The 26,131-nt window shown below is 30.2% G+C and overlaps 1 protein-coding gene across 1 annotated transcript in view; it reads left to right on the forward strand.

The window, feature by feature from the left end:
• The window catches only part of LOC136969888 (poly(A) RNA polymerase GLD2-like), a 47,074-nt gene that overhangs the window by 17,528 nt on the left and 3,415 nt on the right, over positions 1-26,131 (forward strand). The window contains 5 exon segments of the mRNA XM_067264196.1: positions 7,955-8,018; positions 13,748-13,814; positions 19,734-19,810; positions 23,672-23,800; positions 24,762-24,808. Of these exon segments, the coding sequence (XP_067120297.1) occupies positions 7,955-8,018; positions 13,748-13,814; positions 19,734-19,810; positions 23,672-23,800; positions 24,762-24,808 (384 nt within the window).

The following is a 26,131-nucleotide window of genomic DNA, read 5'->3' on the forward strand; positions in this document are numbered from 1 at the left end:
GATCTTCATTAAAAATAATTCATCCATTGTTGTAGCCTATTGCAAAAAACAGTAGACAACTTTTAACAATAGTTAACATATAATTAAGTATTAAATGCCAGCAGTTTAAGTTACTATATTGTGAACAAACAATGATTAAAACAATTGTATTTAAACACCTAGTTAAATGATAATGATAACTAACAATGACCGTGTATTTCTTGTTTGCTTATTGAGGCTGATAGTGCAATAAAACAGCTTAAAAAAATTGCCTACATGACAACAATGATGGTAACAGAAATTCTGATTACTGTAAGTGTGTTTTAATTTGTTTTAAGATGTGCTAGTTCTGATAACATTAGATGATTGATGATATCAGGATTGTGAATCAGTAGACTAAGCCCCTGACTCAGACTCATAGAATTTTAGAAGGTCCAACACCTTCCTCTAAATAGTAATTTAAAGTATATTTTGATTACATTAATCCAAACTGTCATTTCATCACTACCAACTGAATCATCAGGCTAATTTTTAAAGCATTTTTTAAATGACATTGTCATCAAAACAAAGTACTTTTCTTTTTTCAGTGTCTTTCATTATCACCACTATATTATCAACTACACATCAAAGCAATGTTTTCTGTCTGTGATTTATAGTAAAGTATTCAAAAACAGTAGATTTAACCAGAGTCGTCTTTAGCTATTTTGCATGAGTCTTTTGACAATGAAAATTTAGAATTAACTAACACAATGTATTCAAATATAAATTTCTGAAAAGAAAAATCAACAGTAATTAGTGAAATGAAAAGAAAGATCATGAAGTAGTAGAATCATCATTAAAATAAGATCTTGCATTACAGGAGGCTCCTAGAATGCAAGATTGAAGGTTTGCTTCTATTAGGACCTTAATATGAAGTACATTATACAAAAAAAAAGTAAGTCAGTAAAAGTGGATCTTCTCCAACTCCTCTAGCAACAACCTGCTTCATACTCAAACTCTTGGATGATACTGTGATTACAATAAGTATATTCTACTGTATGTATTAGTGAAAAGAATTTAATAAAAAATTTTTATTGTTTAAAAATAGTGAAAAAATAACTACCAATAAATTTACATATTTTTGTATGAAGTAATAAAAAAAAATCCAAAATTAATAATTATTTTGAAGAATAAATTGTGAAATAATTAACATTTTATTAAAACAAACTTTTCTTTTAAAAATGTTTGTAAATATATCAAAAAATTCAGCATCAACAAAAATACTTCTGACTTACTATTAACACCCCTCCCATCAGCTTGCCCCTGACGTTTACTTTGAAGATCCAGATGATCATCCTATGTTTAGGATTTACACTGACTGTTCCAAGATGGATGACAGTGTGGATGCCGCTTTTGTAGTTTACTCCAACTTAGGCCGCGATACCGTCAGAGTATTAAAAAAGGATACTTCCTGGTGGAATTGGGACCTAAACCACAAGAGAAAAGATACAAGGGTCGCCAGGCGGAAGTTCAGGCGTGAGACTGACTATGCAAGACGAGAAATCCTTCGTCAAGACTATATCAATACTCTCAAGACGTACAAAAAGGCTATAAACCAGGCTAGGACAGAATCTTGGAGGAAGTTCTGCACAGAAGCAAGTAAGGATCCCTGGTCAGCTGCACATTACATCGCGGCCAAGAAGGCAAGAACCCTCAACCTCCCTCCTACCCTACAGTCCAGCAACAGACCACCAGAATCCATCTTTGACACGCTCAGGACAATCTACATCAGCCTCTTCCCCACAGATGATCCATATCTGGACACTCCATACCACAAGGGAGCTAGGGAGAACTCCCTCTGGGACAGTAACACCACTGATGACCCTTCTTTCACCATGGAGGAGATTGTCAAAGAATTTGATCGGATCAATCCCAGGAAGGCCCCGGGCCAGGATCATATTACGGGTCTGATGGCTAAGCATGCCTTCAGGGCTATTCCCACCACCTTCTCCACCCTTTTTAACAAATAGATGCCTTCTTCCAATCCTTGGGGAAGTATCCCAACTCCAGGGTGGAGTTGGGATACTTCCCCAAGGATTGGAAGAAGGCGTCTATCAAGCTCATCCAAAAATCCCCTCAAGATCATTTCACCTTGCCCAACAGTCTCAGGCCAATCTCTCTCCTCCCAGTCATTGGGAAAATTTTGGATGCCCTTCAAACTAACCGGGTCACCTACCACTATGAACACAAAGGGCTGATAAATCACCATCAGTATGGATTTAGGAAGAGTAAGAGCACAATCCATGCCCTTGCCAATCTTGTGGCATATATTAAGAAAGCCAAGAAAACTAATTGGCACACCTTTATGGTCTCCCTGGACTTTAAGGGTGCTTTTGATCATGCCTGGTGGCCAGGAATTCGGAATTGCCTTCTCGATTCTGGCTGCCCAAAAATGTGTATAATCTTCTTAGCAGCTATTTGTCTGAGAGGCAAGCCAGCAGTATCTACAATGGGCAGGTTATGCATAGCCAGGAGATTAACAGAGGGTGTCCCCAGGGGTCAAAGGCTGGGCCCTTCCTCTGGAACATACTGCATAACAGCATTTTTGATATGGTTAGGCATGCCCCTACCTCCCTAGACCCACTTACTCAGGCCTACGCTGATGACACAGTCATCTTGTTGTCTCATGCCAACCAAATGCTTCTCCAAAGAGAAATGAACAACGTCCTACTGCACATCACTATCTGGGCCAATGAGAACAAGTTAGTGTTAAATGCCAAAAAGTGCACTGGCATTCTTTTTCCCAGGTCTAATCCCCTGGCCAGAAAACTGTCTTTGACCACTGATGGGAACAGGATTAAGATCAATGACTGCATTTATTACCTTGGCATCAACATAGACAACAAACTCAACTGGACCATGCATATTAAGGAGATTTGTGACAGGGTCACTAAGGCAGGGTATTCCCTCAGGTCTATTTCCAGGAACACTTGGGGGCTTGACTCCTGGGCCTCTAAAACCATTTTCATGGGAGCTATGGTCCCAGCCCTCACTTATGGGTGTGAGATCTGGGGTGGAGCAGCTAAGAAGGTCCACATTTGGAGGAAACTTTGCTCAGTTCAGGGGCTGGCAGCCATACCTATAGCCAAAGGGTACAGGACTACATCTACGAATGCCCTTCTCACCATCACTGGGCTTCCTCCAATTGATCTACTGGTCGAAATGAAGATTTGGAAATTCTATCTTCTCAACATTAATAGGGATGATGAAATCTCCTACAACCTTAAAATAATATATCCTCATACCACCCTCCCTCCTAACATTAAAGACCTGGCTAACACTATAGACAACAACAGCTTGGACAGGAATTTCAAGTTCCATCTGCAACACCCTGCCACTAATGTTCCTGGTAAGGTTGTCTTCCACCCTGATCATATTCCTGCCTCCCTCAATATTTTTACTGACGGCTCTAAGTCCGATAATGGAGTCAGGTGTTCTTTTGTTATTGGGACAGCAAAGAGAAAATTTTTAAACAAGCCTACTACAAATTAGATGACAACTGCTCCATCAATCAAGCAGAGTCACTTGCTATTCTGAAAGCTTTGAAGTATACTCATTCTCTCCAGAATCACATCAAATGTAGAAGCATCAACATCTGCACTGATGGCAGGGTGACCCTTCACCAGATTAAAAACATGAACACTTGTCTCCCTATTATTAATGACATCCTTGGGCTTCTTCAAAAGTTGCAACATTCAAAGGATATTAACTTCTATTGGGTGAAGGGCCACTCTGGTTGTTCTGGGAATGAACGGGCAGACCAGCTTGCTAAGGTAGCCCCTTCGAGGCTTACTGATGTCTCCTTCTCTTCTGTTCCTGTCTCCTGGGTTTCCAGAACCCTGAAGCTTTATGTTAAAGGAAGATGGCAGAGGGAGTGGGACACTTCTGTCACTGGTAGGTGGACGCACAAGTTCATTCTCAGGGTGGACAGGTTGAATCCAACTCACTTCAACCCGAACTTCTACATGATACAATTCATGACCAGGCACGGGAACTTCCACTACTACCTTGCTAGATTTTTAAAGAAGAGTGACGGGAAATGTAGCAGCTGCCCACTGGAGGATGAGACCCCCGAGCATCTCTACCACTGTAAGGGCATGGAGGAGGAAAGGCTGGAACTCATATCCACCATCCTAAAAAACAATGATACTTGGCCTTGTAGCCCGAGCCTCCTCATCAGCAATAAAGATTACTACAAAGCCTTTGCAAACTTTGTGACAAGGTTCTTCTCCAACAGGACTACTTACCATTGAATGGACTCTATCTTTATAAACTTCATTGACTGTGTCATTCTGTCTTTTGGTAGGGAGGCCCTACAGGCCTTTCTTCCTTTCCCCGTCTGGCTGTTGAACCATACTATGTGGTTCGGTACCTTCTGTGCATTTTTTTGGTGCGCCATCCATGCACATTCTTTCGCCATTTATGTGCTTACCCCATGCACAGGACCCTTTGTATATATTGTCCTTATGTTTTGCAATTATTGCCCAGCAATGGCACACTTGTAATCTTCATCCTTCCTCTTTTCCTTCCGTCTTCTCCTCCCTCCCTTTCTCCTATTCTCCCCCTACTTTCCTTCTTTCCTTCTCTGGCTATGCCTTTCGGTGTGGCCTGGATCTATCAACTATCAACTTAGGTCGCAAGCTTCACAACGCATGCTTCTGTCTAGGTTCACACAGCTCAATAGCACAGGCAGAAACTTTAGCTATTTATGAGTTTAATTCACATTAGGCAAAGGAAGGACAAAAGACACTACTTACACTATCACATTTATTCTGAGAGTAGGGTAGCTATACACAGGATTGCAAAGTCAGATAGCCACTTAAAAGTAGTCCATCTCATACACCACTTTCTCAGGCATTTAGACAACAACATTAGAATGGATTTCCAATGGGTCCTGGGTCATGCAGGGGTTCTTGGCAATGAGACCACTGACCGTCTTGCCAAACAAGCTGCAAAGTCTTCAGTCACTATTACTTTCAATTACATTCCTACCTCTACGTCAACAGTCATGTCAAGAAGCAAATCTTCATTCTTTGACAAGACAGCTCGAACCATGACACCACTGGTAGGCTCACCTACACTTTCATCCCCAAGGTTGACATTACTGTGATTCTTTTGACACTTTTACCCTAGTTACACCCTCACTCAGCTACTTACAGGACAGGACAACTTTAAGCAATACTTGCATAGATTTAACCTTGGGGACAATCCACAATGCGATTGTGGTATTCCGGAGGACCAAATACCACCTCACTTAGTTTTTTACTGCAATAGGTACAATCACGTTAGGGATAGTCTAATGAGAGCTGCTATTCTTGAAGAATACAACTGGCTTTGCAATCCGCACCAACTCATTCACACATGTACAGCATTCCGTCATCTACTTGCATTTATATCCCCTTAGTGGGCTCTTGAGAGCACTCACTCCAGGGGCATGGATGGCAGTATATAGCTGCCTTTAACTTTATATTTTAATTCTTTTTTTCTGTCTTCTTTTTCAGTCTAAATTTGGTTAGTCCTAGTTGTAAGTTAGATTAGGGACTTTTAGGCTACGTCCTACATGGCAGCATCCAGCGGGCATGAATGCGCTTCCAAGAGGAGTGGACAAACTGATCGAAGCAAATGTGTGCATCTAGAGTAACTGCATTTAGCAAGCACCACCAGATGACACTTCTACACGCGCGTGCAGGAAGCAGCTACCAAGCAAGTTTGATCGGCACTTCCACTGCTCATGCTTTCAAAGAAGAAAATGGCTGATTTTGTAGATGAAAACAGAATGACAAATAAATTGTGTATATATGTACTTTAATTAATACTCTTTTACGTAATTTAATAATTTGATTTTGTATAAATGTAATGTTTTAAAAATAAAACTTTTTTTTAACTTATTATTCTATGAAGATTCTTTATATTTGTTGTGTATCTAGTTTGTGATAACATTTACCTTTTCAAATTTACCATTTTAATGCTTGTCATATTTTTCATAGTAGCATTCAACAAAGTCTTCTCGCCACCATTTTGTAAACAACACATGTCCACTCTGGACAGAAGTCACTTGTGAGTTGGAAGCACGTACAAAGATTCTTTCTACCTGCAGTCGCTGGACACTGCCACGTAGGACGTAGCCTTAGCTTGGTTTCCGGTTAGGATATAATAGGTTAGGGTTTGTTAGCTTTAGTTGTCTGGTTAAGTTTGTCCTAGGTTATGGTAGATTAGTTAGTAAGTTAAAGTAAGTTAATGTGTAAAGGAAAAAAAATTGAGGTCTTGCCTGTTTGTCTCTGTCAGTCCATTCATCTCATCTAATTTGTCATTGTGTTTGTTTTCTTATCATGCTGTCTGTCTAGCTGTTAAGTAGTATTAAAATTTGCGATTGTGTTCAGTTTTATTAGTATTAAGTAGATATAAGTCTTCCTACTAACAGCAACAGCCACTTGGCACTAACTTCTATGCTTAGCTATTCGGCAGAGAAAAAAAGAAAAAAATTATTTTTTATTATTCATTAACAAATTCTATATAATCCATATAGAGAAGTATATATTTATTAAATTTATCTCTTAATAAATTCCCTGAACTTTAAAAAATATTAATAAACTGGAAAAAATCAGAAATTGTTTTGTTATGCAATCAAAATTATTAAAATAAAAAAATAATAAATAATACCATTTAAATTATTTATCATTTTATGTATTTTGTAAATTTTTGGGAAAATTTTGTGTAAGCTTGTAAACTCCTACACTTTTGTGTATTCTATTTCGTGTATAGCTATTCGTGGCAGCACTCAATTATTGGTGTTTGCTACACTCAGGTTTTCTTTTAGACCCTTTGGGAGACTACGGCCTTGCAGCATAAAAACTGCACACCAACATCAAACATAGAGGGTATTGTAGCCATATGTATGCTGTTCAGAGGGATCCTATCTTTCTCTACTGTCTATCTCCCCTGCCTCTTTCTTCCCCTCCCCTCTCCCTTACCCTCTTTTCTGCCGGCTAAACACTTCGTGTATGGCCAATGTCTTTCTTGTATGTACGTTCTTTTTTATCTGAATGTAATGTTTAATAAATTGCTATCTTTCTTATATTTGAATATTGCTATTATTTGTAATAATATACAAATATATGTTAAATGATTGCTGTTCATTATTATGATAAAAATCCTTTAAAGCTACGACTTTGACAATCGCATGTCCATTAAAAATGGAGATAGCGAATTTTACTTGCATAAATTCATTAGTTTATTACGCATTAGTATTAAAGTGGAGAAACCTCTAACTGTAAATCAATAACAGACTATTGAAGAATAATTAAACTTACATAAACATTACACAGTTTATTTTATCATAATAATGTTATTTATAAGGCTTGTAAAATTTTTTAAAAGTAGTAATACAGTATAGTAAAAAAATTATAAACTATACTGATTCTAAGATTCATTGTATTTAAAATACAAATGTATTGTCTTGTTATACATAAAGATGTTTTCTTAAGTCTGTAAAAGTAATTATTTACTAAAATTGCAAACAATAATTTGAACAACAATTGTTTATTACTTCTAAAATTCTATGAGTGCTCTATTAATGTGTGTTTCTGCAATTTTATCAACAAGCATAAAGCAGCAAAATACATAAACCAAGGATTTAAATAAAATTTTTTAATTATCAACACATTTATATAAATGATTCTTAATTGAGTGTTATGAAAGGTTGAAAATATTTACAAAGTGATTGTGATAGAAGAAAATTTTGATTTTAAAGTTATTCACTAATTATTGTTATATATTGATAAAGCAGAGTAGGTATTTTAGTGAAAAAGATAAGGTGGATTCACATATTACTGGAATCATTTATTTGGTTCCAGTTATTGTAACTTTTTTATTTATAGTATATGGAAAGTGATCTGTAATTTGTTTATTATAATCTGATTAATTTTAATGTTTACAGGTTGATCAACAAACAGAAGCAACTCAGATATTAAAATATATTTTTAAGATAATAAGTAAATGCAGTAAGTGATATTTTTTTACCCTGAAATTAATCCTTAGCAATTAGTATGTGTCATATTAAAATACAGGCATTCCTCACCAACCACAGAAATTACATTTTAAAAAATTTAAATAAATACAACAAAGGCTTAGCTTAGTTGGTAAAACCACAATTACAAAAATGTAGACCCTATTGTTAGTAAGGAAATAATCATTACATTGAATAATTGTATAAGATATTTTACATCATAGGATGTCAGTGATGTTTCCATTCCTTGTTTAATCTTAAAGCTACATTTGGTGACTGGACCAATGCTTGTATAAAATGATCAGTAGGGTTGGTAATAGTAGAGAGAAAAAAATGTTTTTGGGCATTAAATTGAAAATAATTTATGTAAAGACAATAGTAATTACTGTTTTGTTGTAATGTACAATATACTTTTTGATAATCAAAATACTAATTAATAGTGATGGAATGATTAATTGGTATTAGAAAAATCAGGCATTTTCCGGAAATTGAGCAAATTTTGTCATGATTTCAGTTTCTTGAAAACAATTCTTCCCCTTTTTGTAAGAAAATTGTTTGTTTCAATTGAAGATTAAAAACTTTTAAAATTACGATATTAATGATTAAATATTAGTTTGTTGAGGTGAAAGTTTCCAATAAAGCAGAGTATGCTCCCATACACAAGGTGATGTCTGTTGTGGTGGACTTTTCTTTCATATAGTCAGAGCAATGAGAAATTGCACCAAAATGTTTTGTCACTACTGTACCCAAATAACATAAATTTCAAAACAACTTTTTAATTTTAAATTTTCAAATTGTAGATCAACTTTTAAACAGTTTTTAAAAACATTGTTTTAATTTTAAATTGATTTCATTTTAATTAATTTTGATTTTGGTTTCAAGGCCAGTTTTAATTATTATTTTATTATTTTTAATAATTTTTATTTATTTAATTTTGCCTGCAGTTTTTGAACACTTACAATTTTTTAAAATTAATTGCAGCTTTTTTTTCTTTTGCGATTAACTGTGGAAATTGTTTGTGTTGTTTTGCACACAAGATAATCAAATTTAAATTAATTTTTCAGTATTTTCATTAATTTTTGTTTTATAAATTTTCCTGCTTTTTAAAAATTCTTAAGATTTTATTTGTTATAAGTGAGTTTACATTGATGAATTATTGGGCTACCTAGTTTCAAATCAAGGCTGGTGATCATCAAAACAGTTTAAAATATAAATAAAATAATATTCTGATTGAAAAAATATTACATAAAATTTTATTATTTAATTAATGTTTGTTTATAATGATAAAGCGACTTTCTCATCGTAATCGTGACAGTTTGTGATATGATTCATAGATGATGCTGTAATTCATTAAATTTTCAAATATGATTTATATGATTCTGAGTAAAAATACTTGTTCACATTAAGTTTACTGCCATTTTGAATTTTAAAAATTGATTTTTTAAGATGAGTCAGTCTAGACATTTGTGTTTCAAGTGAATGAATTCAAAAATTGGTAAACATGTAGTAGTAATAATATATGTTTGGCTCATTGCATTACTTATCAAACTTCATTTAGTGTTAAATATGATGTAATTAAAACATTTAACAGGCATGCTTATTGCAAGAAGCATAAAAATAGAAATGCATCTTTTCATTTACCTTCTCTTGATATCACTTCAGCTAACAATGCAGTTTCCAAACATGGCGACCCTAGATGACACAATGGGGTAGTTTTTTGACTAAAAGAGAATAGCTGTAATTTCTTTAAGTGTAGTGTTGCAATGTTAATGTTATCAGAAATAAGATTAGAAATTTATTGTGTAGTACACAATAAAAACATGCATATCCACATACAGTATAAATGGATAATTTTCAGGTTTCTTTTGAAAGATTGATTCTGGATTTCCCAATCATTTTCCATTCTTATACTTGATGTTTATTAATCAATGTATTGTGTTCGTAATGTAAAGGTTAATTTTTCTAAACTAAAATAAAAACTTGAGAAAGTATTTAAAAGAATCTGACTCAGGAGAAATTTTGGTATCATCCCATTGCTACTAATTAATAATACATTATTAGAATTTTTTTTATAATGCACAAGTACACATTGAGAATTGTTTTGATTTTCTTCTTTCTTGAAAATGAAAGTCATTTTCTTCATTTTGTAAGTTTTTCAAAAAAAGTATGTGGTTTTTTTTGCTGTCTGTTATTGTCATCATTTTTGCAATATAAGTTAATATTATTAATTTATTTTATGATAATAGGATCAGAATATAGTTTATACCAGCGGTCAGCAACCGGTGGTCTGTGGACCATTGCTGGTCTGTGAGAAAATTTGAGTGGTCTATGGAGAAATTTCTACATTGATCAACTGAAGGTTATGCAAAGTATTACAAAAGAAATGCAAAATGCTTAGTTGCTTTTCTTCACTCATTGTGGGTTTTTATTCGAATCTAAAACCAAATATGAAGTGGCTGTTATCAATAAATAATGAACAATAAACGATATTGTGAGTGCGATTGTCGTCCTTTGTGGAAAGTGCTAAGAATCCATAAACTTATTTCAAACAAGCAGCAATGAACTTCATACTTGCATTAATTTGTTATAATTAAACATGCAAGTTTCATATTAATATAGTACAATTGAACTTTTATAATCATTATTCTACAGATTTTTGTATCGTTTAAAAAAATTCATGATAGTGGCCCACGGGATTCAAAATTGTGAGTTTAATGGTCCGTGAGGTCAGAAAGGTTGCCAACTGGTAGTTTAGACCACAGTGAGTGATAGCAAAAGATAATAGTATAAAAATCAGACCATGTATGGAGCCAAATTTTCCTCATCATTGTCACAATTCGTTTGAATTTAGCAAGCAAACCTCATTCATTTGATCAGTGCAGTTGTAATTCATTTCCAGTAGAATTCCGTTTTTTTTTTTTTTTTTTATCATAGTGATATTTATTGAAAATGGTTAAAAAGTTTTAGGTTTTTTTTAATTACTACAAACAGTTTTGTGAAAATGGTCAGATTTGACCTTGATTATGGTCAGATTTTGACCTTATAATTCATATTGGTAATGAGACTATTTCATGTAAAGGAGTTCTTTTTTAGTTACTCATATAAAATCTTTTTGGAGTTAGTTCAGTTCATCAGATACACCTTAAATGTTTGGAAGAGTTTTCATTAAATGTATATTTTAAAAAATTAGATTGACTAAATATTTTTATGTTAAACTAATGTATACAACATTGTACATATGAATAAATGTATAATTCGTTAAATTTGAATTGACCTTTCATATTTGCACATAATTTGATAAATAAATTATAGTTAAGATGTTTCTTTTTGTTCTTGTAATGCAAATAACTACTCTTTTATTACAACAATTTTTAATGATCCGGACTTAGGATATTTTCCTAATTCCAGACAGTAAATATCCAGACTTAAGATATTTTCATTAACTCAATTCTTGTAGAAATTGCATTATTTCAAAATTGCAGTTGACAAGGGATGCCTGTATTTAAATAAAATTTTTAATTTTTTTAAATGCAGAACATATAATAATATAAATGACTTCAAAAATTGTTTTTATGCTTAGAAGTGTGATTTTTGTACTGTACATGCATAAATTTCCACCCAAAAGAACTTTGGGTGGAAATTCAGTAAAGAAGTAATTAAAAGAAGAAAGTAATTAAAACAAATTAAATTTTTCTAGTACAGTATGTTTATGCAGGAATTAATTTCAGAATTTCATACTATTTTTCTATTGACTAAAAGTTTCATATGATGATTATTATTATATAATCATAATTTAATGTCCTATTGTTCCATAGAACAGTTTTGAAAAAATGTTATCAGTCAGTATTTAAATGGAAGATTGGATCTCCCTTCTCAAATTATTAGTTAATAACAAAGTAAAAATATATGCTAACTTGAAAATAAATCTCTCTCTCTCTCTCTATTAAACAGTTTTTACTATTTTTACAATACAGAAATATTTCTATTGTATGATTTTGAAAAATTCTAATTTTTAACAAAAATTACAGGCAGATCTATTAAAACAAACTGGACAGCATAAAATATCAATACAAACCAAAAAACAAAATTTTTCTGCAACAGCAATTGCATCTTAATCGAAATGTTTATGCAGATGTTGTGCAGAGAGACGCATCATAAATCCTCATAATTTATCAATAAATAATTGAATGCATTTTCCCATCATTTGTATATATATGTTATGGACAAAGTGATTAATATGGACATTATGAATAATGACCAGCAAAATCGGGCATTGTAATAAATTTCAATAATTTATCAAATTTACTGGTCATTATGAATACTGCTATCACCTAGTTGGGCAAAGTGATATGTTGAGGAATGATCATCCAACATACGCTAGTCAATCAGAACTTACATCTTAGTTGCTCATGCGTATTGCATTTAGTACCGAATTTTAAATTTATGTGACCAGTAATTAATTTTTTTTTTGTTTTTTCTTGTTTTTTTTTCTTTTTTTTTTTTTACAAAGGTAACAGTCATGGAGGAATCGTTGATATGAATAATCACTTCGACAACTGATTAAATGAGTTAATAGCAGAAAAAGGTGAACAATCAAATTTTTACAAAATCAGCATATTTGTCAATGATACAAAAAGTGAGAGTCAAAAATGGAAGTTACTTCTAACTTACTGGAAGAATATCAGTTAATAGTACTTTGAGATAATTTAAAAAAAATAAATATTTCTAAATGAAATTAAGTAGTTTTTTTAATTAAATTTTAAAATTTGGTACTAAACATGATACGCACATACAACTCAGAGTGCCGATTGGCTAGCGTATGTCAGATGATCAGTCCTCAACTTATTATCATCACTCTGCCTGACTAGGTGATAGCATTATTCATAATGATCAGTCAATTTTGATAAATTAATCAATATTTATCAGACTGCGTGCCCTTTTTGGTCATTATTATTCCATAACATTGCTCAACTCTAATTCACTTTGTCCATAACATACATATATATATATATATATATATATATATATATGCTGGTCATCCCACTGCTATTTTTTTTTCTTTCTGCCCTGTGAGCATTAAGAGGTCGAGAGGGTCTTTTAATCATCCATTATGGGCTTGGCCAGGCTCACAATCTGGGCAGCTGGGTGGGGATGAACAGGGTCTGACAGACTGCCAATTTAATTGCTTGGATTCAATCCTGGATTCTCAGAACAGGAGGCTGATATCTTAATTGTCTCATCTGGCTACCACCATTGCTAATTTGCTATTCTGGCCTCTTTAATATGATTAAAAAAAAATTAGATCTGATCATATAGCCTATAATGCACTCGGTATTGCACATTATTATTATTTTTGTCATTTTATTTAATGATAATTTGGTGTACATTTTAAGATTTAAAATTTACAAAAATATTTTGCATCTATATAATATCAAACAAGAACTTAAATAGTTAGTTCAGCTTTTAAATTAATATTAAAGTACTTAGGCTTTGATGAAAAATTACTCAAGCTATATATTTCATTTATTCTCTAAATAAATGAAATATATAAAAAAGAGGATCTTTAAAAATTTGTTTTATATTTAAATTCCAAAATTGTGAAATGAATTTTTCACTTTGCAATGCAAATTTTTATCTAGTAACATTATAGTAGTAGTAAATACTTAAAAAGTTATTTTTGTACAAAACAAAAACTTTGTTTTTAAACATTTTTATTTTTTCCAGATTTTGTTTTACGCCCTACTCTAATTAATGCCAAAGTTCCTTTATTGAGATTTATTGATTGTAATAGGTAAATATACATATGTATAATTCTAAAATTTATACATTTCTTTAAGATAATTTATTCTGTATATTCATGTTATTTTACATTTTTATTTTGTATTACTGTAATTTTGTGCAGATGAGCCACAGTTCACCTGCATTTCCCATATCTGCTTCCAAAGCTAATTTTAAAGTACAGGGTTATTTGCCATTTTAACTTTTAATTACAAACTTATCAAACAGATTTTTTTAAACTTTACCAAGTGCCTTTTAAAAAAGTTAAATTCTTATATACTGCAGTCAGCTTCCATTAGTTTTTCTCAATACTATCAAAAGCATGTACACACATGTTTTGCCTTTAGTTCTTTTCTGTTTTTCTGTGCATCAATTTATGTTCATTTGATGTCCTGGTGGGAACCTCCTTTGCTACTGTAATAAAATGAATGTATTTTGTATTTAGACAGACACACACAAATAAACAATATATTCCTGTGTGAAGCTTAACCACTTGTCACCTGAGTGATGTGAAGTTATTCAGGTCATTGGGTGAAAATGGACAAGCTATTCAAAAGATTGCATTTTCAAAGGTAAAAAGTAATGTTAGGGAGTTTGGAAGCAGCAGACAGAAGAATTTGGAAGTTAAGGTGGGAATTTGCCGATGGAACAAGGGGAAGTTACTTGGTCATTGGAAATTTCTATAATACTGTTGGAATAAAGGAAGAATGCACATTTTTCAAACATTTAAAAAAATCAGTTTACTTTTAAGTCATTAGGGATTTTTTTAAAGTTTTGTGAAATATTTTACCAAAGACCAAATTGCTCAACAGCAATGCTATTTATTTGTATTTGCAGGACTGGTGATTTGGTAATATTCGTTATCAAAGTCATTCCTTCTAAGTATGTATCTTTCTTTATGTCAACCTTAAAGATTTTTGCTTGTCTCTAAAATCAAATATCATATCAGGTTCTGTCTAAAAATTTTCACATTTTAATTGAACAAGAATGTGAAATATCACCTCAGGTTGCATAGAAATTTATTCAATTATTCATGAACTGTCAGTTCTATTTTTGCAAAAATGTTACATTATGCATGGTTCACTTCAAAACTTATGAATGAAAAGAAAATTATGAATGTTAACGAAGTACTTTTTGTTCCTGATGATCTAAATGAACCTTGTAAGTGTTTGGGGAAGACACCTTATGCATCTTATGAAAGCAGTTATGTGACATAGGCTAGACACTGACATGCAGTTTTTAGTTGACCAACTGTTTAGTTGCACAAGTAACACCTATAGACACCTATAGACTCCTATGGGGCTGTTCTCTCACAATAGTTCTGTTGGCTGATTTAGTTTGAATCATAGCTCAAATGATTGTGCAATTACAATGTGAATTGAGTGTTTAAACATGTCTGTGCTCAGTTTCAACTAAACAGTCAGACAACTAAGTTAAGTTTTGGTGTTCATTATAATAGTGTGTTGGGGTGTTTTCATAAGAAGGTAAGAGGCAAATTTAATATTCTGTATATTTTTTTTTATTAAATTGTGTTGCAAGATAAGTTAGTTAATAAGTCGTTTTGTGAATTTTTATCATATATTTTTATTAACTGAGGTTGGAGAGCATTATTATTTAATAATGTACTGTACAGTATATGTTTGCATATTTTTTCCCTTGTTTATTTTTCTTTGAATCTCTAGAGCACAGACAAGCCATTCCAAAATCCATGATGAGACTGAGTTAAAATATGCAATAGTTCAGTTGGTTGCAGTAGTGAGTGCATAATGACAATTAGTCAGTCACTTGACTAAAAATTGCATATCAGTGCCTAGCCTTATTGTTTCTATGACAAATATCATTTTGCCTCATACTGGTCCATCTACTTTCAATAATTAATAAAGCATATGTATTTTTTTAGTTATATCAATCAAGTGTCCAAATTTGATTTAAAAAATGACAACTTTAATTAAAATTATTTTAACAAGCAGTATACTTAATTCCAAATCAAATTTTCAAGAGGAGTAAATGTACATTAATAGAAAATAAGTAGAGAGACAATATAAACTATTTTATTTAACAAGTGCATTGATTAAAACAGTCACTCATGAAGACAAGTGATCTGAAACATGAGTCAGGCATGATGCTATTGAGTCATGAAGTCTTTGATAAAGTGCTTCACAAAATTTTTTTATAAATTGTTACTACTTTTTAACTTTGAATTTTTGAAAATGTTTAAAAAATGTGCTTTCTCCATTTTGCTTAATAAAGGTTCATACCAAGGCTTATTCACATAAATGGTGTCATTGAAATTCCTGGGAACGATGTTACCATCCTTGTGACAATCCAAAATATATTGCTGAGATCTTACCAGATTCTATAAGTTCAAGGTTCAGATCAAAGCTTGGAAAGGAAAAGTGACTGAAACTCAATGGAAATCATCAAGTCACTGTCTGTGGATGGCCATTAGACTCCCAGGAGCCAACAGATATTGTAAGACTTTGACTTGTAACTCTCTCCCCTTCCCTTCCCTTCCCTTCATGAAGTGTTAACTGAGTAACCACACATGTAACTATGGATTTTAATAAATGGGTATTTTACCTGTTAACTAATTGAGCACTATTCCTTCCATTCAGATCTATGCTAATGCTGATGCCTTTCTAAAAGTTGTATCAGGGAAAATTAACATGAGGAATCAATCAAGCCACACTCAGGCCAAGATTTGAATTTTTCTTGAAAGCTTTTAAGTTTCTGGAAATTTCCCTTCTTTATATGACTTCCAGACAATTATTTTGAAACCAACTAACTTTAGCATACAGTATGTTAGTTCTTTACAGTAAGTAAAAATAATTTATTAGCTCTTAGCCTATAACAACCAATGACAGGTTTATGTGCAAATTTTTTAGTAAAATCAACAGTAATGACATTAACAGTAATTGCTTTATTTACTGCTTATTTACTTTAGTAGTCAATCATTCCTGCTAAGAGCCAGGCCGAGCTGTTCACATTGTCACTCAAGACCTGCTTAAAGAATTGCTTGAGTTGAAACATTTATGATTAGATACTATCAACATTAAAGTATTTTTCTGTTTAAATTTTGTTTTTTACTTCATCTTAGCATTTATCATCATTTATTATAATTTATTATGTTATATTTAATATTATTTGATAAATAAAACAGAAATGAAGCTGTAAAAAAATTTTGTCCAGTGACAACTTCTCAATTTTGACTCAATTTTTTAGATTTTTATTTCACTTATTTTAAAATAGTATCTATAATGACCTACTGGTAGAATTAAATATTTAAAAAAATGTAATGTTTGGTATAATACAGTGTGAACTGCCTACGGATAAATTGCATGTTTTCAAGGTAGGTGACTGCTGATTATACAGTGGTGCAAGTAATGCTTTTGTTCTAGCAGTTTTTATGGAATATATGCCCATGCATGCTATCTGCATGAAATTATGGTCTTCCACTTCTACATAAATTAACTAATTTTTAAAATCTTTATCTTAAACTTAATAGATTGCATTCTATTAAATTAAAATTTAGTTACAGTATAGATTGGCTATGGTAGTATTTGTTTCAAATTTATTAATTTAAGTTTACAGATGTTAATTAACAGTCTAATTAATTTACATTTTTAACAAGTACAAACTCTATCAGGCAACAAAAATAAAATTTTTAGAAGAAAACACAGACTAGTTTTTAAAACACCATCATGCACAAAGCAAAAAAAACCAGTTAACAACTTTAAGTAAAAAGTTGGGAAATAAATATAAAACAAAAGAATAATAATATTCACTTAGTTAATTTAGTCTTTAGGTTTGTTGTGAATTTTAATAGTGTGCAATTGGACCAGCCAGTAAGATGAGATAACATTAAGAATTTGTATATGGTTGGTCAATGGTCTAGTGGATAACATGTGGGCTGATAATGGGATTAAGTTTATTAATAAATTAAGTTTTCTACATAAAAATTTGTTTTGGATTGGATATATATTTCAATAGAGAGACATCTTTCCAGTGCAGTGTATATTCATCTTGTAATATAAATTTATATTGACAAGTTCAGTAATGATCTGTTTTTTATTAATAGCCTTTTTATATTCTAATATATTGATATGAATGGCTAATTGTCTCTGTATTGCAGGATTGCATTATCAGTGTTGAGTGAGATCAGTACAGTGTACTGTACATACATACCTCAACCTCTGAAAAAGTAAAAATGTGTTCTGTCCAAAACCTTCTCGAGCTAGGAGAAGGGGAAATTGGAAAGATATAATCAAACTTTTTAAACAAAGTTTTTCAGATAGATTTATTCATGTCAGGGATTACTGACACACACTATTGGTATTTATGTTTGTTGTATAGGATAGAAAGTGGAAATAAAGATTGTACCTTATGACATATGTAGTTAAATTCGTTAGCATGACATACTACTTTGGTTATAGCTGCTCTGACAGTGTTCATTTTTCTGATGACCGTTTGTATTTGTTGAAAACATTTATAAAATAATTAAACTGTTATAATACCTATGAATTGAATTTTTAACCTCAAATATTAACATTTAATTTTAAACTTTTTCAAAATTTTCATTGTGTTTTGAAATTTCAATTTTTTAATCTGTACCAAATAAAAACAAAGAAAAAATTGGTCAAAAAATGGTCCCCCAAGATTTCATTTTTGGACTCGTGGACCTTGAAATGTCAAACTCAAAACAAATTCAGGGGATTTTTTTTCTGTATGTATGGGTGTTTGTGGGTGGGGCAATTTTCACCCTCTTTGAAACTTAATAACTTTTGTGCTTTTTGTCAAAAATTTCTGAAATTTTGTTGGGTGGTTTATATTAGGGGATTGATGATATTAAATTTTGGTGGTTACAGGTCGAGGTGGGAGATAAAGGGGATTATGTGTCACATCTCAAGTAGGGTTGGACTTAACAATTTTACTTGTTGTTAGCATTTACAGTTTTTTATAAAACCCATACCTACCTTTAAAATTAACTTTTTTGTCATTTTATAATAATTAAAAATATAAAAGTTTTTAATAAAATATTATAATGGATAGTGCAACCAAAATTTGAAAATGTTTCTGGAAAAGTTAAGCAATTCATTGCAGTATTTTTTATTACATAAATTATCTACAATCATTTATGTAAAAATTTAGTTTATTTTACAGCTTGTTAAATGGGATCTTTTTATTAAACTTGAATAAAATAAATGATTTCTATTCACTTAGTTATCTAAATTTAGTTCTTAAATCTCGAATAACTTTTATAAACTCTCACTGAGCATGATGTTGATATTTGTTCATTTATAACATTATTAACTTGTTTTTCTTTCTTTCTTTGTATTACTCCCTTCTATCTGTTTAAGTTTGTACTAAATTTCAGTATTTTGGAAAAGGTACTTTTTTAAAAAAAAGGTTCTACGGTGTTTATAAAATGGCATGTGTATAACTGATCCTTCAGTAGCTAATTGTTGTAAACAACTTAAAATTGTAAAATATTTTATATTGTACAGGTCCTATATTAAAAATGGTTCTTGATGTTTTTGTTTAAAATTACTTGAATTTCAAACAAAAAAATTTTGATCTTAAAAATAACCTGAAAACGCCCTTTTTATATTGCTGAATTTGTTCCTTTTTGTCATGGAATGTAAAATAGTTGTTATAAAAATGTATTTAAATTTTTAACTAGTATGTTTCATAAGTTATTTACTATAATGTGCCTCTGAACAAACATGGACTCCAATTTTAAAACTAATTATCTTGTTTGTTGATTTTAAAAAATTAATGTAATTCTTGTAGTGTTAATACTTTGACTAGTCATAATATAAATGAAAGTTATAAAAACTATATTCAATTTATGTAGTTGTAGTTTTCATAACTACTAGTTTTAATAGCAAATTTATAAATTAATAATGAATGAATTAACTTTGAACTTTTTCAGTGGCTTAGAGGTAGATCTTAATGTAAATAATATAGAAGGAATCAGAAATACTCATCTTTTAAAATGTTATACCTGTTGTAAGTTATATTCTTTTTACTTTTTACATGTATTAAGAATATTTTATAGCTCAAGGGTGGGCAACCTTTTTTATGACATGGGCCAGAATAAATTTTACGTTTTTTCCGCAGGCCATAGTAGTTAATTGGCACCTTCTTGTGACTTATAATTTTTTAGTCTGCAAATATGAAATAAATAAAAAAAGAAGTTAATTACTACATTTATTTCTCTTATCGTTTGTGAAAAATTACAAAGAATTGGAAAAATAACTATTAGTTAGTTAGTTATTTTTCCAATTTAATAATCTATTAGTTCTTGTGGGCCGTAGTTGGCCCGCGGGTCAGGGGTTGCCCACTGTTGTTATAGCGTATTAAAAAATCTTATTTAATTCTGTTTTTAAGATGGCATAATTTACAATTATTGTACCAATGATGAAAAGTATTTTGTTTATAATTAATTATACGGTATTTTTATTTTAAAATATATCATTTATATGAAATGATAGATTATTTTGCATTTAGTTATATTTATTTAAAAATAATGATAATGCTAATCCTAAATATATTTAAATATAAAATTAGTAAAATTCTTTCAAAATGCATGTCATTTCTTAGTAAGCTTATATGGATAAAACTGCAAGTTAATGTTGTAGAGAAATTTTTGTAATATAATTTTGCAAGAATTTGATAACATACCAAAAACATTGTTTTGCTTAATACCATTTTTAAAAAAATAATAATCATCATTATTCTCAGGAATGTTTCTTTATAATGAGATGTCAAACTGGAATAAGATTGATTTAAGTTGGAGGCAAACATATTGAACACATTGCAATTTAAATGGCATCAAATAAAATTGCAATTTTCATTTAAATTTTATTTGAATAATGTGTGTATCATTATTTAGTTATAATAAAGCATTAAGTTTGGTAGATAGGTTTAGAACACTGTATAAATCTGTAAATACTGTAGAAAATGCTGTACTAACTTCCAGCATAATTCAAAATTATTTATATTATATACTAAATGAGTTTTTAGAGAAATGAATTTTAATTATTAAATAATCCAGTTGGGCTTTCTAAGGACTATCTTAGCAAATATTATTTGTTTTTGGATTATTTTATTACTGAAGAACTATAATAAATATATGCTTAACACATTGACTGCCACGTGACTTTTCAGGATTCTGGTCTAAAATACCAACTTAATTTAATTATGTTATATTATTAAAAACTCTAATCAGAGTACATAGTAATAATCAAAAAGCATATAGAATGTGTTTTTTTTTTTTTTTTTTTTAAGAAAAAGATATTACGAATTATCTCATAGTTGGCTTATGTAACAGAAAGCTCTTCACTAAAGCCAAACTACGAGTTAATTCGTGCACAGACACAATTCATCCTGTCACCTTGCTACAGCCAATCAGAGATGTGCGTCTAAATTTGTTAGTTTGCAGAAGCATTCATCGAAGCATTGATTGGAGAAGAGATTCAACCAGTTTCAAAAAAAATTAGATTGCAAGAGCTTCACTATTTACAGTGTGTCCCACCTACTGGAAAAAAACAGCATCCGACAAAGCCATGTTGAATTTGTACCAAAGCTAAAAAACACCGAGAAACGCGTTATTTCTGTCCAATCTGTCCAGAGAAGCCAGCCCTTTGCGTGGAAGATTGTTTTAAAAATTATCACAAACAATAAAAATATTGTTTTTCTTTCTATTTTGAATAAACTTTTTATGATTATATTTTCTGTTCATTTATTAATAAATGTTCTGTTCAATTAGGCAAAACTTGATTTTTTGTTCTTGCCCTGAGGCTATCTATTTATATTTACACTGATATACTTTGAATTACATCGTAGCTGCACAAATATGGCAAGGAAACAAACTACGATATAACTTGTAGGTGGCGTCCTGGGCAGTAATGAAAACTAAGAGTCATCTTGTAGTTGGCAGTCAACATGTTAATAGGATTGTTTTAATTGACATTTTATTCAAAGTGATTTCTGTGCAATTGCATCATCCCAACAGTTTTATTTTTATATCAGAATACTTGTATTAATTTAAAATAAAAATTAAAAAGTAAAACTTTTGATGTGGCAGCAATGTGTGTGCTAGGGCTGCAGCCCTATTAGCCCAATGGTTAAGATGGCACTGATTTATATATTATGAAGTGATATTTGGTTTAAATTATTTGTGTGTAGTAAAAAGACTAAACAATCATCTACAATTAAACATTAATTAAAATAATTAAAAATGCCGGGACAATAAATAGTACATTATAAAAAGTTCCAATGCACAGAAGTGCCATGTGTCTTCTTTAATTTCACGACGTCCCTTACACACTTTGGGAACAAACTGTCCATACGACGAAGTTGACCTTTCTTTATAGGCTGCTTTTTCTCACCTCAATATGTAAAAACAGTTGTTAAACCATTGTATGCATTGGAATTTTTTGTAATGTAAACATCGTTAATTATTGATTTAGATTAAAAAATTGAGTGATTATTAAAAATAGAAAACAAATAGAACACCTACATCATCTTATGTATAAAGTTTACATGTGTTTTTCTTTTTAATTTAATTTAAATATTGTAATTTTATGAGGGACCATACCCAGAGTCCTCATCTGGGTATGGTCTCTCATAAGTGATATTTACAGTAATAAAAATGCTCAAAAAAATTATTGAAAATACTACCTGAATATCAACTGTGAAAAACAGTGAAAAGGAACCCTTTTTAAATATTGTAAATATTTATTTGATTAAGTGTCATCAAATTATTCAATATCAACTCCATTAATTGTAATGACATCAAATTAAAGGATCAACTTCTCACTAAGCATTACCTTTGTAATATTTCCTCACATATAGTTTTGATATTCATAAGTAAAAACATTCCTTGTGTTACCATGGTATATTTTATAGACATAATCAAGAACTGCTCTCAAGCACCTGAATTTTTTGTTGAAAGTGAGTAAAATTTGAGATAGAACCAGATCATTGTAACACCTTTGGTCAACAAAGTTTATTGTACTGAATGTCGACAACTATTTTTAGTTAGTTGAAAACTACTAAACCACAATTTCATGGCAAATATCAACAATACAAAAGAAAAACCTTCATCAAAGAATCCCTTCATTTATCTACTGCTGCTGATGGGAAGAGGCTTTCAAAAAATGTTTCAGTAGATAAATACAATGATTCCTTGATGAAAATTTGTCTTTTGTGTTGGTATTTTTAGTACAGTCAATCTATTATAAGGATCACAGATATAATGAGCAAAAGGTGTTAAAAATTTTAACTTATGTGTATTTCCATACATTTGCTTATGGTTATAACATGCATACATCATGGATATACTGAGCAAATTTTTGATAGCTATGCAAACATATAGACATTCTTAATTGTTCAAGTAGTAAGAAATGCTACACCAAATTCTTGGAAAAGATAAAACTGAAAGAGTTAGTTAGTTTTGTGACCTGTATGGATTACAGGACCTATTCATCTGTTAACTTTCTTTTTGGAGATTGTCCATCTCTGACTAGCTTCCAGCCCTGCTCTGCCAATTTACCTAATCATCACTACAATTGTCAAAATACTGTTTAGTCGGTGCAGTTAATGTTAAAATTAGCATACTGTCTGTATGGGTGTGTGTAACCATAATTAAATCCAGTTAACATAAACTAATAAGAAATTGCATTAGATAATACAAATGGTAATCAATTAACACAATTATTCAAAATATTAAAATTATGTTATCTACTCAAATGTATTACAAATGTATCAAAATATAAAGAAGCATTTATTTATTGTGATATTTAAAGTTAGATTTAAATATTTGTTTTGATTAATACTGTGTATTTAAAAAATTTATTTTTTTAGTGGATTGGAGAGTACAGCCATTAGTTTTGATAATAAAAGAATGGGCTCAAGAATATAATATTAACAATGCAAAAGAAAAAACATTATCTAGCTATTCACTTGTTCTTTTAGTCATCCATTATCTACAATGTAAGTTAGTTTCTTATTTTATTACTGTCTGTTAAGGAAGTTCAAACATCAATATGGGAAATATCTAGTTACTAGTACCTAAATTATTACAAATATTGATTGGCAATGTCAGAATTAATTCTTTTAAATATTTCTATAATAGTTTATAGGTAAATCTTAAAGAAAATTCAAACTGTTCTATTATGAAAAATTACAATTAGATAGTAAAATAAAAATATCATTTATGTTAATGATATCTTTTTATTCTATTATACTTTTTTATTGGGATTTAAATTGTATTGTTAAATAATTTTATTCTGGAATTATTGTTTCAAGTATACTGTAGAAACATTTTTGCATTAGAGATTAGCATTGTTTGTATGAACTTAATTAAATTCAGTTAATATTGTCTAAATTTGTAAAATATTAATATATTTTTAATATAATTGATATTGTTTTATTTCAATAAAATAAAAAGATAATATTAAAATCTTCTAACACTATTCAACAATTATTAAGAAACATAAATAGCATAAAAATAAAAATGTTTAAACTCAGGATGGGAATATGTTATAAAAATCACAAAATTGAAGATTAATACAAAAACATTTTGAAGTCTTCTGTGCCCATTTCAACCATTGGAACACAACACTAGTGGATTCAACCTTTTTTTTTTTTTTTATAGGTATACTCTGCCTACACATGTGCAAATTGTCTAAAAGTATCTCTAGCATTGGATATTTGTAAGAACAGATGGAATGGATGTGTAGAAACTTCAAAATGATTTTTGTACTACTATTCAATTTTTGTAATTTTTACAAATAGCATAATTTTACTTTTTATTTTGTACTGATCATAAATTATTTGAAGAAAAAGCTATCTATGAAATATCCATTTCCAATAATTATTTATTTAAATGTTCACGAGTTTATTTTTATAATAACGATGATTTAAAAATGTTTTAAATATCTTTATGTTAAAGGTGGTTGTGTTCCTCCTGTAATTCCGTGCTTGCAAAAACTGAAACCTGTAAGTATAGATAAAAGAAACATATTTTTATAATGATTTATATTAATTTAATATTTTATTTCATATATTCATTTATTTTGAAAATAATTTAAAAAAAGTATATAATTTGAAGAAAACTAATGAGTAAATACAAAAATCTTCAAATTATATTTGTGTTTGTATTTAAATTATAGCTATTTTAATTGACATCTCTGTTCTCATTAAATTAAATAATTCTTAATATTTTAAGTAATGTTTTGGTTTTGTCCAAGCAATATTGACAGTTAGCTGTGATTTATGTTATTTTTTTAATCTGTTGATATGAATATGGATTATGAAAACTTTAAAATATAAAAAACTTAGTGTGTCTTGTACATTATTTCTAAAATTTGTGTGTTGTCATTATTTTCAAACATTCATAAATCTTGTTTGAATTTCAGCATTATTACTGAAATTGCTAAGTTAGCAGAATAATCTGAACATCTTTGTTATGCAAAATTTAAAATGAACTTTAAATTTACATTAAAGTTAATATTTTAAAAATTTTAAAATATTAACTTTAATGCAATTGTACAATTGCATTAAATACTTTATTTAAAATTGTTTACTGTAATTTATAGTTAATCTCTGATAAAGTATTACTATAAAGTACAACTTTATATAGGAGTTTGATGTAGTAATCTGCTGCAATAGTCTACTTAGCAGAATTCTGTTAATATCTTATTTATGATATTCTGACTTTTTTCCAGAAGTTCAACTTAATATAATCAGTGAATCATTAATGAATGTAAAAATTGTTAGAGTAGAAATATTTTTCTAGTTTGTATACTACTTTGTTAAATATGATCACAAATGAAAGATTTTGAGTGATTTTTAAATTGCTCATTACAGCTACTGTTAATACTTAAATTCTGAGTAATTTGCCACTAGTGGTAGGCATTGGGTGCCATCTCTTATTAAATTTAATAATTATAATTAAAATTTTATTTATTAAATAATATGATGAAGGTTCAGTGTAATTGGCAATGCATCCACACATAAGTGGCAGTTGAGAGTTTGCATTTCATTTTGGGCTGATTCTTTTCTTGTGTGAATATAGTTTTTTCCCCCTCGATTATACTTGTTGCTTGTTTTTTATTAAAAATTCTTAAAATATTTAATAGCTTTCAAGTTTTGATAATTTTAATATTAATTATTTATTAATAAAGTACACCTACCATATATGAAATGTGTTCTCTTCAAGATAAAATACTGGCTGATTAATATTTTATTAATTTGTAATGTATGTTCTTTATGCTATATTTTATTTGCTAATTGGAAATGAAAGTGTGATCTTTTATACTT

The sequence above is a fragment of the Centruroides vittatus genome, unplaced genomic scaffold (assembly GCF_030686945.1).
Source record: "Centruroides vittatus isolate TY-2023 unplaced genomic scaffold, ASM3068694v2 contig_1824, whole genome shotgun sequence".
In the NCBI taxonomy this organism is placed as follows: Eukaryota; Metazoa; Arthropoda; class Arachnida; order Scorpiones; family Buthidae; genus Centruroides; species Centruroides vittatus.